The sequence below is a fragment of the Mandrillus leucophaeus genome, unplaced genomic scaffold (genome assembly GCF_000951045.1).
Source record: "Mandrillus leucophaeus isolate KB7577 unplaced genomic scaffold, Mleu.le_1.0 Scaffold337, whole genome shotgun sequence".
NCBI classification, from domain to species: Eukaryota; Metazoa; Chordata; class Mammalia; order Primates; family Cercopithecidae; genus Mandrillus; species Mandrillus leucophaeus.
Window position 1 is genome coordinate 1438183 of NW_012103554.1, and position 13286 is coordinate 1451468.

General features: G+C 44.5%; 1 protein-coding gene across 1 annotated transcript in view; it reads left to right on the forward strand.

Moving 5' to 3' along the window:
- Positions 1 to 13042, forward strand: part of MTHFD1L (methylenetetrahydrofolate dehydrogenase (NADP+ dependent) 1-like) — a 268081-nt gene extending 255039 nt beyond the window's left edge. Inside the window, exons 32-33 of the mRNA XM_011988735.1 lie at positions 4729 to 4849; positions 12683 to 13042. Coding sequence (XP_011844125.1) covers positions 4729 to 4818 — 90 coding nt within the window. The 3' untranslated portion in view covers positions 4819 to 4849; positions 12683 to 13042. The remainder of the gene's footprint in view (positions 1 to 4728; positions 4850 to 12682) is intronic.
- The last annotated feature ends 244 nt before the right edge of the window (positions 13043 to 13286 follow it).

Consider the following 13286-nt stretch of genomic DNA (forward strand, 5'->3'; position numbering starts at 1 on the left):
AAAAAAAAAAAAAAAAAAGGTGTAGAAGGACTGTCTTCTGCTTCAGATCATGAACTGTAGGAACAAAATAGATATGTGTAAAAATGCTGCTCTTTTTCTGAACCAAAATAAAATTAGATTTTTGTTGTTGTTGTTGTTGGAAAAGGTAGTAGATTTCAGGAGAAATCAGAAAATAAATTATTTCAGAAACACAACAAAACTAAGTACAATGTTAAGTTAAGAAAATTACGTTGAGAAATTGTGATTCTATCACTTTATGAAACAGAATCTTTAGTAATTTTTCAACTTATACCAAGGATATTCTTTTATTTCTTAATGACTAGTTTGAAATATGTAACTATTCTCTCTGTACTGATTTTTAATTAGTGCTCATAAAGGCTATTGATAGAACTCATTCTTTCTCCAAAATAGAGTTAACCCAAAATCAGTAAAGATTCAGAAGATTCATTGTAGTAAAAATTCCAGTCATGAAGGGCAAACGCCCATGAATTTCAGCCTTTGTAGAAGAATCCATTAATGCAGCATTACAAGTAAGTACATTTTAGTGGCTCCTTAGTTATTTTAAGCAGGAGGCCTCCTTAAAGGGCACACAGATAAAGTCAACATAGATCTCCACTGACCCCAGGCATGTGGCCAGAGGTCAACTCCCAACGGCTGTCTGGACTCCCTTTTCCCTGCAGTGCTGTATTGACTCTTGTCTCGGGGGTGACAATCCTTTGATAACAGTTTTTTTATTGGGAGAAAATTTGTGGGAATGCATAAGGTCTTGCTAACATAATTCCATATTATGCTTGCTCAACAGGAGAAGTTTTAGTTTAAACGTAGACTTATTGGAGATGGCTGTGTATCCACAGGTCAGGGAGTCTCGCGTCTGCAGATTCTTTGTGGTTTCTCGTCTGTTGTCGCTTATCCCAAATAAGTAGCTGCGCTTCTTGGAAGAGATGATTGCGTCACTGGAAGGGGTCATGGGAGTCTTCTGATTGAACTCATTTTCCTCCCATCTGAAAGAAAGAAAAGTTGAAAACAAGAGGAAAGACATTTCACACTTCCTGGCATGTAATATCTCGGCCAGTTTTTGTTTGTTTCTTTTTTGAGACAGATTCTCGCTCTGTTGCCCAGGCTGGAGTGCATTGGTGCACTCTCGGCTCACTGCAACCTCGGCCTCCTAAGTGAGTTCAAATGATTCTCCTTCCTCAGCCTCTCAAGTAGCTAAAACGACAGGTGCTCATTACCATACCCAGCTAATTTTTGTTGGTATTTTTAGAAGAGAGAGTTTCGCCATGTTGGCCAGGCTGATTTCAAGTGATCTGCCCGCCTCGGCCTCCCAAAATGCTGGGATTACAGGCGTGAGCCACTGCTCCCAGCCTGGCCAGGTTTAGATCCTGGTTTTGTGACAGACTCAGAATGACTAGAAGATTCACGTTCTGATCCACTGCAGCTAACAAATAAATACAGCTCCAGTTACCACGCGAATCCTGCACTGCCTTTCATCAGCAGATAGTTAAAGGCGGAGAATTGGGTTTTGTTGTTTGTAAAGATAGTGCGTGTAAACAAGCATGCAGTAAATTATGCTATCTGCAGTAGAATCTTCCATTGGTAGCTTTGGTCAGATGGACCCAGATACAGCGCCTTCAGAGTTCTTCTTGTTTTGTCACCGTGAGTAGAGATTTCTATTTACACTGCCTCATCCGTACTGAAATCGTGTTGCAGTCTCAGAAGCTGCAACAGCCATAGAGTCCAGTGACATCCTTACCAGTAAGATGCCTTTGACCTAGAGAGTGCATTTCAGGGGTGGGACAGCATCCCTGTGGCTAAATATGATTATTCATTTCTTTCTCTTAAACTATAAAATGCTTGTTCTTTTTCAAATCCATAGCTACGCACAGATTATAGAGGCATCTTAAAAAGCCTTCTATAGCTGGGTGCAGTGGCTCACGCCTGTAATCCCCAGCACTTTGGGAGGCCGAGGTGGGTGGATCACTTGAGGTCAGGAGTTTGAGACCAGCCTGGCCAACATGGTGAAACCCCGTCTCTACCAAAAACACAGAAAATTAACCAGGCGTGGTGGCGGGTGCCTATAATTTCAGCTACTCTGGAGGCTGAGGCAGGAGAATCGCTTGAACCCGGGAGGTGGAGATTGCAGTGAGCCAAGATCGTGCCACTGCACTCCAGCCTGGGTGAGAGTGAGACTCTGTCTCAAAAATAAAAAAATAAAAATAAAAATAAAACCTTCTATAAAAGCCATAAGATGCCCGCAAATGCCATCTCAAAATGCGGTTAGGCAGGGAAATTACCTGGTATGAGTTGCAACCTAGGCAGCTGGAAAAAAATATGTGTCCACCAGTTACCCTTGTGTTTGATGTTTCAATCTGTAGAACAGTAAGTGTGGTTTTCTTTCTGGGGTCTCCCCCATTATATGCACTCACTGGAGTAACCAGAGAAAAATGTTACCCTCCTGCTGGGAACTTTAACGTCAGAGGCTATGATACCCATCTTCATACCTAAAGTTTTAACATATAGCAAGTCCCCACCTACAAGCAGGTCTGGTGTCAAAAGTATAGTTGTAGTTCATTGTTTGGAACCCAGAATGGATTTTCCCATAGGCGTGTTATGAATGGCAGCTGTATTCCAGGCAGCTGCGGAAGCCTTTTGAGCCCATTTATATACCTGAAGTGCAGTCCTGTGCAATTAGCAAGACAAGAACCAGCCATCATCCATCACAATGTTTTATGTGGTCTCCCAGCTCCCCCCCTCCCACTCTTAGCCGGCCCAGCCAGGCAGGGAAGGGGGTGTTAATGAGGCCTGCAGGTGCACAGATTTGCTCTCCACCTGCTGCATCTGCAGGGGTTAAGCAGGCTTTCCTCTCCTCTTCCCCCTCACCATTCTTCCTCTCCCTCTCCTCACCCCCAGTTTCCCTTTCCCTGTGCTGAAGGGGCTGGGCAGTGAAGTGAGGAAGGGCGGCTGGAGCTGTTGGGGGCTGAGGCCACATTGTGCAGTTCACATCAGAACCCCCTGGGGACTTGCTCCAGTTGCAGATTCAAATGCAGCAGGTCTGGGGTGGGCTCTGAAATTCCAGATATCTAACAGGCTCCCAGGTAATGCCCATGCACAGGCCCACAGGACCCATCTGAGTAACAGGAGTCTCTAAACACCATGCGGGGAGGAGAGGCTGGTGAAGAGGGAAACCTCGAGTCACGACTGAAAGGCAGTGGAGGGTGAGAGCTGAGTTCTATTCTCTAGGCCTTAGGGAAGTCCCTTTTACACTGAGAACTTTTTGCCATGTGGGAAGAAGCAGGCAAACCCTGGATGCCATCAGGTGCTGGCACATCGTAGCCTCATCTCATCCAAGGCGGTCTTGGCCAGGGCATGTGGAGGTTCTACATGACATGGCGTTAACCCTCAGGAGAGCAGGCACAGTAGAACCCGAGTGTCTCCTCCAAGCAACTGGGTGCAGCATTGCCCCACGCGACTGGGTGCAGCATTGCCCCATGCGACTGGGTGCAGCATTGCCCCGTGCAACTGGGTGTAGCATTGCCCCGTGCGACTGGGTGCAGCATTGCTCCATGGGCATCATTTGTATGAGACACTCACTATTAAAGCACAGTAGGAAATGCTGAAATGGAAACAGAACAGGTCATCTGGGAGCCCCAGAATCTAGACCCTGGAGCAGTGTTTCAGGGCCTGAGGATCCGTCGGGGGGCCAGCGTCAGAGGCCCCAGCACACACAGGGCTTCTGATCCAGGAGGAGAGTGTGCGGTTTGAAGATCTTTCATCCCAACACAGCAAAGCGGTGAAGAACCAGTTTTCATCCTGTCTCCACCACTAACTAGCCGTGTGTCCTTGAGCTCATACCCTCATGCCTAAATGTCCTGTGTCCTCATCTGTAAAGTAAGGCTAAAATGAGTACCTACCTCATTAGGGTGCTGGGAAGCTCAATGAGATCTTTTCTGTAAAACCCTTAGACTGTCCATCAAGTGTCACAAAAGCAGTAGTAGGGGTGGCCGTGGCAGTATGGTAGGGGTGAAATGAGTAATTTGAGAGTATAGGCCTACTAAAGTCAAATTTCTGGTGTTGCAACTTATTACTAGTGTGACCCGGGGCAAGTGACTTAGCCTCTCCAAACCTCAGTTTCTTCGCTTGTGAAATAGAAATAATAAAAGTTCCTACCTCCTACATTATTGAGAGGATAAAATGAGGAAAGCATGCAGCACAGTGCCCATCAACAAAGCAAGCTCTCAGTGCATACCAGTTACTGTACTGAGGGAGACTGCAGTGACGACTGGCATCTGAACAGGAGTTTTCCAGCTGTGCTCCGGGAGCTGTAGGTTTTACAAAAATGTGTCTTGGGGGTGAGAAGGAGACCATTATTCACCCTGCCCACAGCCGCTGCCCCCTTCAACCTAATGGGCTTGTCTTTGTTGGGGTTCAGCATGAAGATTTTATTGAGAAGAAAAAGGTTTGGAAGATCACTGTTTTGTAGTTCGGGTGTGTTGTGGGGCCACAGGGAAGATAAATGGTCTCAATTTTCAGGAAGTTGACATTTGCCTTTTCTATTTCATTTCCTTAAACAAAAATTGAAATATCAGATGACAAATTTAAAGAGATACATGCATATAAAATCTAAAGTTCTATGAGGCTGTACTGAATGATAGAGTTCATTTGCGTCATCAGACGCTGTGGCCACTTTATAGCATTTGCTAATCTCTAACACTCGTTTTTCTCCCCCAGATGAGCACCATGCCAGGACTGCCCACCCGGCCCTGCTTTTATGACATAGATCTTGATACCGAAACAGAACAAGTTAAAGGCTTGTTCTAAGTGGACAAGGCTCTCACAGGACCCAATGCAGGTAGGCTGATGTGCTTCAACCTTTTCTCTCTTTGTTTTTTTCCAGTTCGAATCCTTTTTTTGTCATACTTGTTTTTCTGATACCACAGAAGTGATCTGATAAATCCTTTCGTTCCTTGGTTACTCAAATTCCTACCAAATGACTTTCCATGACTGGAGTTCACTCCTGGGTGTGGATGTGAATGAGATGCTCAGATGCTCAGTACACAGCCCTTAGTGTACCTGTGCGTGAGTCCAGTGATAGCCAAATTATGTCATCCCTGAATATAGGTATGTTTAGAGCATCTCTGACCATAACAGAACTCTGTAAACTCATTATTCTTTTCCAGGATTAAAACCAGCATCTGTTGTAATTTTAAAAGAGTAACTTCCTACCTTCCTGCCACGTATCTCTTGGTACAGAGTTAGAATCCTGTGAAAGAGGAATCTTGGTGTATCCGTTTCCTGGGGCTGCCATGACAAAGTATCACAAACTGGGTGGCTTAAAACAGGCTTAAAACAGGAAAGTCTGAAACAGTTCTGGAGGCTAGAAGTCCAAAGTCAAGGTGTCAGCCAGGCCATACGCCCCCCCCACCCACCCGATACTCTGGGGGAATCCTTACTGGCCTCTTCCTAGCATCCGGTGGTGGCTGTCACAACCGGGCATTCCCACCTTGCAGCTGCGTCACGCCCGTCTCAGCCTCTGTGGTCCCACCGCCTTCTCCCTGTGTCTGTCTCACATGCTGTTCACCCTTGTAAGGACCCCAGTCCTATTGGATTAGGTAGGGCCCACCCTAAGAACCTCCTTTTAACTTGATTACTCTGCAAAGACCCTCCCTCCAAATCAGATCACTCTCACAGGTGCTCAGGGTTAGGACTTAAGCATATCTTTTAGGGGACACAGTTCAACCCAGAACATTCGACCGTGGCACAACAGGTGTGTTCGGCTCTCATGTCCCTGGACAGACACACAGCAATAGGACAGACCATTTCACTAGAGGGCCCCATGGGTCCCAGGAAGGACAGGGCAGCAGAAAGTAGGCCACATGATGACTTCCGGTCTGCACAGTCTCAGGTTGGGCTTTGACTTTGAGCTGTCTTAGGCAGCCCAGACCTGGGAACTCTCCGTCTTATTCATGTCCACCCCACAGCACTGCAGCCATACCTGCTGGCTTCTGTCCTGACTCCCCATTGGGAAGAAAAATGACCACATTCCTAAACCTCCTCCCTGGGGGACAACTTCTAATCAGAAGTTTGAAAGACTGAGGGCTGCTTCTCCTACCCCAGGGATCAAACATGTCCTCACCATATTCTAAAGACACATTCCTTCCCCGCAAGCACCCCGCCTCCTTCTCCCCGCTGACTCCTGTTCCTGAGCCCAGAACCTCTCCCTCTTGCCAGCATATTCTCAGCCTTTGCAGATGAGCTTCCATGACCTAAAGACCCTCTTCTTCAACCACCTCTGAGTTACAGCTGCAAGCCAGGCATCCAGGATTCTCATTTCATTTGTTTCACTACCAGTAGTCCACCTGAGGACTTGTTGTTGTTGTTGCTTTTTGAGACAGTGTCTTGCTGTGTCACCCAGGCTGGAGTTCAGCGGTGTGATCCCGGCTCACTGCAACCTCCGCCTCCCAGGTTCAAGCGATTCTCTTGCCTCACCCTCCCCAGTAACTGGGATTACAGGTGTGTGCCACCACACCCTGCTAATTTTTGTATTCTATTTGTTTATTTTTTATTTTATTTTATTTTATTTTATTTTATTTTTTGAGACAGAGTCTCACTCTGTCACCAAGGCTGGAGTATAGCGGCACCATGTCAGCTCACTGCAACCTCTGTCTCCTGGGTTCAAGCAATTCTGCCTCAGCCTCCCAAGCAGTTGGGATTACAGGCACCCACCAGCACACCCAGCTAGTTTTTATATTTTTAGTAGAGAAGGGGTTTCACCATGTTGGCCAGGCTGGTCTCAAACTCCTGACCTCAGGTGATTCACCCACCTCGGCCTCCCAAAGTGCTGGGATTACAGGCGGGAGCCACCATGTCCGGCCTAATAGAGATGGGGTTTCACCATGTTGGCCAGGCTGGTCTCAAACTCCTGACCTCAAGTGAGCCACCTCCTCTGGCCAAGTTTTTTTGTTAAGCCTTTGTTGCTAAAACACCAAAGACCTAGGCTATGGTGAGAAAGCTAAGGGACCCATAAATGAAATTACATTAAAACAAGGTGTGAAATTGTTTGTTTTGGGTTGTGGATGTTGTTTGGGTAGTGTTTGTATGTGGTTTTTGCTGAGAAGCGGGAGCTGTGTTAAGTTGGAGCCATAACTGCATCTTTTATCTTTGTTATTTCAGAAAAAAAAAAACTGTAGAAAATGAAGTAAGGGAGACTAGTTTAACAAAGAAACCCATAAACTCAAGCATTGATAAAATGTTGTTTGTCTTTTGGTGTGAGTTTGTGTGTAGCGAATGTCTTGCATTCCCCAGTAAGGCCGTGGGGAAATATTGCTATTTCCCCAATTGCTAGTTGGCCTAGCAATACCAACTAATCTCTCTTTTTATGTCAGGAACCCATTATGTTACATTTCTGCTGTTTGTCATTTTTCTCCAGAATAAGTGTGTTCAATTCTCCTATCTGTCTTGGACAGTATTTTTCCAGCTTTTTGGTGAGTTTTCACATGCTCTCCAAATAGGTCACATAAGTCCAGTTATACCTTAATCATTGTAGTTAGGACTCAGGTAATGCGAAGGGACACATCCTTAGCTTTACTGATGCATACCCTTCAATCCTTTATTACCTACTCCCTAACAAGAGTTCCTCCAGATCTTATAGACGGGGCCTGCAGGGCAGGACAGGGGCCTGTGGTAATTACCTCCGATGCACTGGGCATTGTGCTAAGCACTTTGCAGGGGTGGTCACAGCACCTCTGCAGCCAAGTGTTGTCCCATAAGGCCACAAGGCTTCAAGAGGACCAAGCCTACCCCTTGGTCACTGAGGGGTGGCCCTGGTCTGCAAGGCTACAGAGCTGCCTTGCCACCCTGTGGCACTGCCTCTCGTTTCGTAGCTGGCACACGTCATTTTGCCAGCCTCATCACATGTCATGCTGGCATCAACCCAGGGAGTTGGGTAGTGTTTTTGTTTAAGAGCTGCAAGAACTCTGCCCAGAGCGGTCGACAACCTGCTCAAGTTGTGCAGCTAGTGACTCCAAAAGCCAAGACTCAACTCCCATCTGTTGACTCTCGATATTACCCCAACCTTTATGCCCCAAACCGAAAGATGCCCTTTTCATTTCAGTCACGGGCAAAATGAACTTTGGCCCATTCCAAAAGATGATATCAGCTATTTGAACAAACAGGTATTTGAAGATAATGGGGTAATTTTTTTTTAATAAGTAAAGATGATTGTTTGGGTATTAAAAGCTATGATTTTGTCATAACTCTTTTTAGTCCAAGTATAATAGAGCCAGCTCTTTCCTAATTCTCTAATGGAATGGCATTTCCACCCCCTACCCACCCCCCAATCCAAGGCCTCCTTCTTCTTTGTGAATTGCTAAATACTGTTCTAGGCTAAGTGGGCAGTGGTTCAAAACCCATCGTTTGACCTTGCTGGAACAATCAAAAACAGATCCAGTGTCCTAAGATAAAACCACCATACAAAGCAAATGTTCCCTCTCGGTGGCTCCTCAGTAATGACCCAGCAAGCATTGTCTGTTTCCTGTGCCTCTCACTGTAGCCATCAGGGACCACTTCTACTAATAATCAGAGGTCTGTGGCTGTTCAAAATGCATAAGATAAAAATGTTAAAGCTCGGACAAACGTGGGCATCCGAAAGGAAATGTCTGGCTTGCTGACTTTGCTCCCTCAGGGATCACACCGTAGATGACATGGATACCCAGGTACTGAGCAGCACACTCATTATTCCCCCAGGAAAGTGTTGAAGGCGCCTCCCACTCGGGAAAAAGATTGCGCTTGGTTGATGACAACTTTCTGTCCTTCCCTTCCTCACCTTTCTAGCCTGTTTCACCTCCTAGGAAACCGTGTGAAACCAAAGGTGAACGTTTTATGCCAAAAAAGCACCAGAATTTGAGCTCTCCTTGCTCCCTCTTCCCAAGACTTCTCTGTAGTCCCTTCACTATTGTTAGAATAAGGGCATGACTCATTCTTTTGGATGTAACTAAATAGAACTAATTAAAATAAGTTGTTTGTCCCAGTGAAATTGATCCGGCTGTTGAGTCTTTTGTTTAAAGATTATTGGAACGAAGGATTTGATATTTTTTTCCCCCTATTCTGTTTTCTCATTCCGAAACTTTATCATATTTCTGAACTTTGGCAAGATTCATTCAAATGAACACACAATAAAGTCTGGCAAATTTCCTAAAGAATTCAGGGACTCCCTTCTTTATTCCGCTCTGAAAAGTTATGTTGAGTACAGAATCAGATTTACTCCAGTCCTGCTATAAATGTTTGTTATTTACAAAAGAATTGCTTTTTCTTGAATTACACATGCAGAAATAAGTTCAGGAAAGAAACTCATTTCTTTCCTAAACTGGCTTATGGCATCAACAGACAAATGGTTAAAGAGAATGTGGTATGTATAGACAGTGGAATACTATTTAGCCATTAAAAAGAATGAAATAATGTCATTTACAGAAGCGTGGATGGAAGTGGAGGTTATTATGAGAAATAAACTGGGCACAGAAAGACAAGTGCTGCATGTTCTCACTCTCATGTGGAAGCTAAAAAGCTTAGCCTCATAGGCAGAATAAATGGTAGATGCCAGAGGCTGGGAAGGATGGGTGGCTGGGAGGAGGGTATGAAGAGAGGTTGGTTTTGGGTACAAACATACAGTTAGACAGAAGAAATAAGCTCTAATGTTTGATCGCAATCTAGGATGACTATACTCAGCAACAATATTTTGTATACTTCAAAGTAACAGGAAGAGAGTACTTGAAATGATACCAACATACAGTAATGATAAATATTCAAGATAATGGACACCCCAGTTACCCTGACTTGATCACTACACATTCTAGGCATGTAATAAACACTCCCATATACCCCATAAGAATATAAAATATTAGGCCGGGTGTGGTGGCTCATGCCTGTAATCCCAGCAACTTGGGAGGCCAAGGTGGGTGGATCACTTGAGCCCAGGAGTTTGAGACCAGCCTGGGAAACATGGCGAAACCCTGTCTCTACTAAAAATAGAAAAATTAGCCAGGCATGGTGGTGCACACCTGTAATCTCAGCTACTCGGGAGACTGAGGCAGGAGAATCGCTTGAACCCAGGAGGTGGAGGCTGCAGTGAGCTGAGATCATGCCACTGCACTCTAGCCTGGGTGACAGAGCAAGACTCGGTCTCAAAAATGTATGTAATGTATCAATACAAGGGAAAAATGGGCAGAAATTTTCAATGATATTTAATAACCATAAATTAATCTTGAGTTGGGTTGCTGCCTGCCAGCCCTTCTGTGAACATGATTTGTTCAGTCGCAAGTCACAAACCACAGGGTTACAAAGTGCCCTGGGAGGGCCCCTGAGCTCTGTAGTTTTAGTCTTGAAACTTTATCTTTTCACAGAGCAATTCAAAAATTGCTCATCACCATTGTGTTCCGAGAAAAGAGGTGCCAATGTATCACCCTGAGCCATCCAAGGAGTGCTGTGTGCCCTCTTCCTTTCCGCTTCCAGGCGGGGGCCAAGTAGGATGGAAGCTCCAGCTTTATACTTAAGTAATCCTCATCAACATCTAAAAGATAGTGATAATTAAATCTCTCCTATGTTGCTAAATTAAATCTCTCCTATCTAACTAAAATGGAATGTTTTAAAGCTTAGGTAACAATTGTGAAATTCTTAATTCCCCTTAAAAACATTTTTTTCTTAGCACATTTTGATTTCTTATTCCCATGCCAAAATAGAATGTTTCGTATATGATATCTTCCAAAATATTTTCCCACTGAGTTAACTTCTGAAATTGCCTCTTCCAATGATAAGCAATAAACAACAGATTCGTTTTTACATTCTAACCTTAGCTATTGCATCTCTGATTGTTTTCATCTGTAATGAGACTTTCTATACTTTGGCCAGTCCTTCTGTTTTTCTTAAAATGTGGGACCACAGGCCGGGCACGGTAATCCTGTAATCACATCTGTAATCCTAGCAATTTGGGAGGCCGAGGCAGGCGGATCACCTGAGGTCAGGAGTTCAAGACCAGCCTGGCCAACATGGCAAAACCCCATCTCTACTAAAATTACAAAAATTAGTCGGGCATGGTGGCAGGTACCTGTAATCCCAGCTACTTGGGAAGCTGAACCCTGAGAATTGCTTGAACCCAGGAGGCGAAGGTTGCAGTGAGCTGATATTGCGTCGCTCCATTCCAGCGAGGGCGACAGACCAAGACTCCATCTCAAAAAAAAATAAAGTCAGACCACAAATTCTAAGTCCCTTTAGACACAAAATCACGGGATACAAATGTAATGTGGCTAATCAGCTGGTCCTCCACCACCCATCTCCGGAGCATGGAAGGCCTTGTCCAGCCTTGCCTTGCCAAGCAAAGGGTCATCTCTACCCTAGCACGCCTGCTGTCCCAAGAGTCATTGACCCTCAGGTCAAGGGATACCAGAGCCACTACAGTGAGGCTGGCCGTGTCTCTGAAATATTTTCTTTTTGTTCATCTTTGTTGTGCTTATAATACTCCTGTTTTCTGTTTATTCCCCTCACTTGAATCAGATGTTAGGGGAGTATTTGAAGCTCCTCGTTCCCTCTCTTCATCAATATCTTCTGTCTAGAAACTAATCAAGCACCCTATCTGGCTCCAAACCGCTCAGTTATCTCTGGGAGGCCAACTCACAGGATTTCAGCAGAGTTGCACTTTCTTGGCCTGAAAGATAAGTCCTTCCGTGTATAAACTCAGATTAAAGGCAACATATTGCATTTACATTTTAGAGGGGTGAACACATTTTTTTCTGGGACTTAAGTGTTGTTTTGTGTCTTCGTTTTTGTTTTTGCTTTTGTTTTTAACGTCGTTTGATTTATTTCTCTTTCTAAGAGATTACAGGATTCAAGAATGGCAACGAATCTTAATAGCCTTTGAGAGAAAGCAGCAAAACTTTAGTACTAATTTCCAGGACCATGAACTTCCATGCTGTCCTAAATGGTATTTTTCAGACATTGCTTTCCGTGCCTACTCTATAAAACCCAAAATCCAAGGTAACAGGATTCCTTATCTAAAATCCTAAACAAGGCTGGGCATGGTGGTTCACACCTGTAATCCCAGCACTTTGGGAGGCCGAGGCAGGTGAATCACTTGAGCCCAGGAGTTCAAGACCAGCCTGGCCAACATGGTGAAACCTCGTCTTTACTAAAAATACAAAAATTAGCTGGGCATAGCGGTGCACACTTGTAATCCCAGCTACTCAGGAGGCTGTGGCAGGAGGATTGCTTGAACCCAGGAGATGGAGCTTACAGTGAGCCAAGATCTCGCCACTACACTCCAGCCTGGGTGACAAAGTGAGACTCTGTCTCAAAAAATTTTTTAAAAAATCCTAAATATTCTCATTCCACAGGATCCTACAAACTTGGAAGTTCTGGGAATTCTGCCAGTATCCCCAAGTAAATCTCTTGGGAAGTTTAGAATGCTGCATGGCGTAGCTGTGCCTGCCCTTCCAGAGTGGTGCAGACGGATTCTCCACGTCTGCTAAGTCAAATATTCCAAACACAGATCAGCCTTATCTAGTGAACAGAACCATCGCTCTGCTCTTGAATTTTCTTTTGGCCTCAAACTTTAGAGCTATAACGTGTTAACGGTTTAACACCAGAGGAGAAAGCTATTCTTAAACTACTCAAACATGGTTTTTTTTCTATTTTTCAGACTCCTGAAACAGACTACTCTTTGCCTTTTTGCTGCAGTTGGAGAAGAAACTGAATTTGAAAAATGTCTGTTATGCAATGCTGGAGACACAGTGAAATAGGCCAAAGATTTCTTCTTGGTTCAAGATGAATTCTGTTCGCAGCGGAGTGTGGCATTCAGCAAAAGGACCTCCACCAAGACCGAAAGAAACTAATTTATTTCTGTTTCTGTAGAGTTTACATTATTTCTACTGCTTACACTTTAGAATGTTTATTTTATGGGGACTAAGGGATTAAAAGAGTGTGAACTAAAAGGTAACATTTTCCACTCTCAAGTTTTCTACTTTGTCTTTGAACTGAAAATAAACATGGATCTAGAAAAGCAACCAGCAAGTTTTCAGTGCCAGATAAAACTCTTTGCCCTCTAGAGGTAACTCCTCATGGGAGGCAGCTGGGAGTGTTACCTGACACCGGTTTCCTAGAAAACTGGGAAGGCAACCAAGCTTCTTAAACGTGACAAGAAAAGCAATAATACGCATCGAGAAATAGCTAATCAATCGGGAAATCTGACTGTCAGGGATCTCTTGTAATATCTCTTGGAATGAAGTGCGCTGTGTATCCAATGC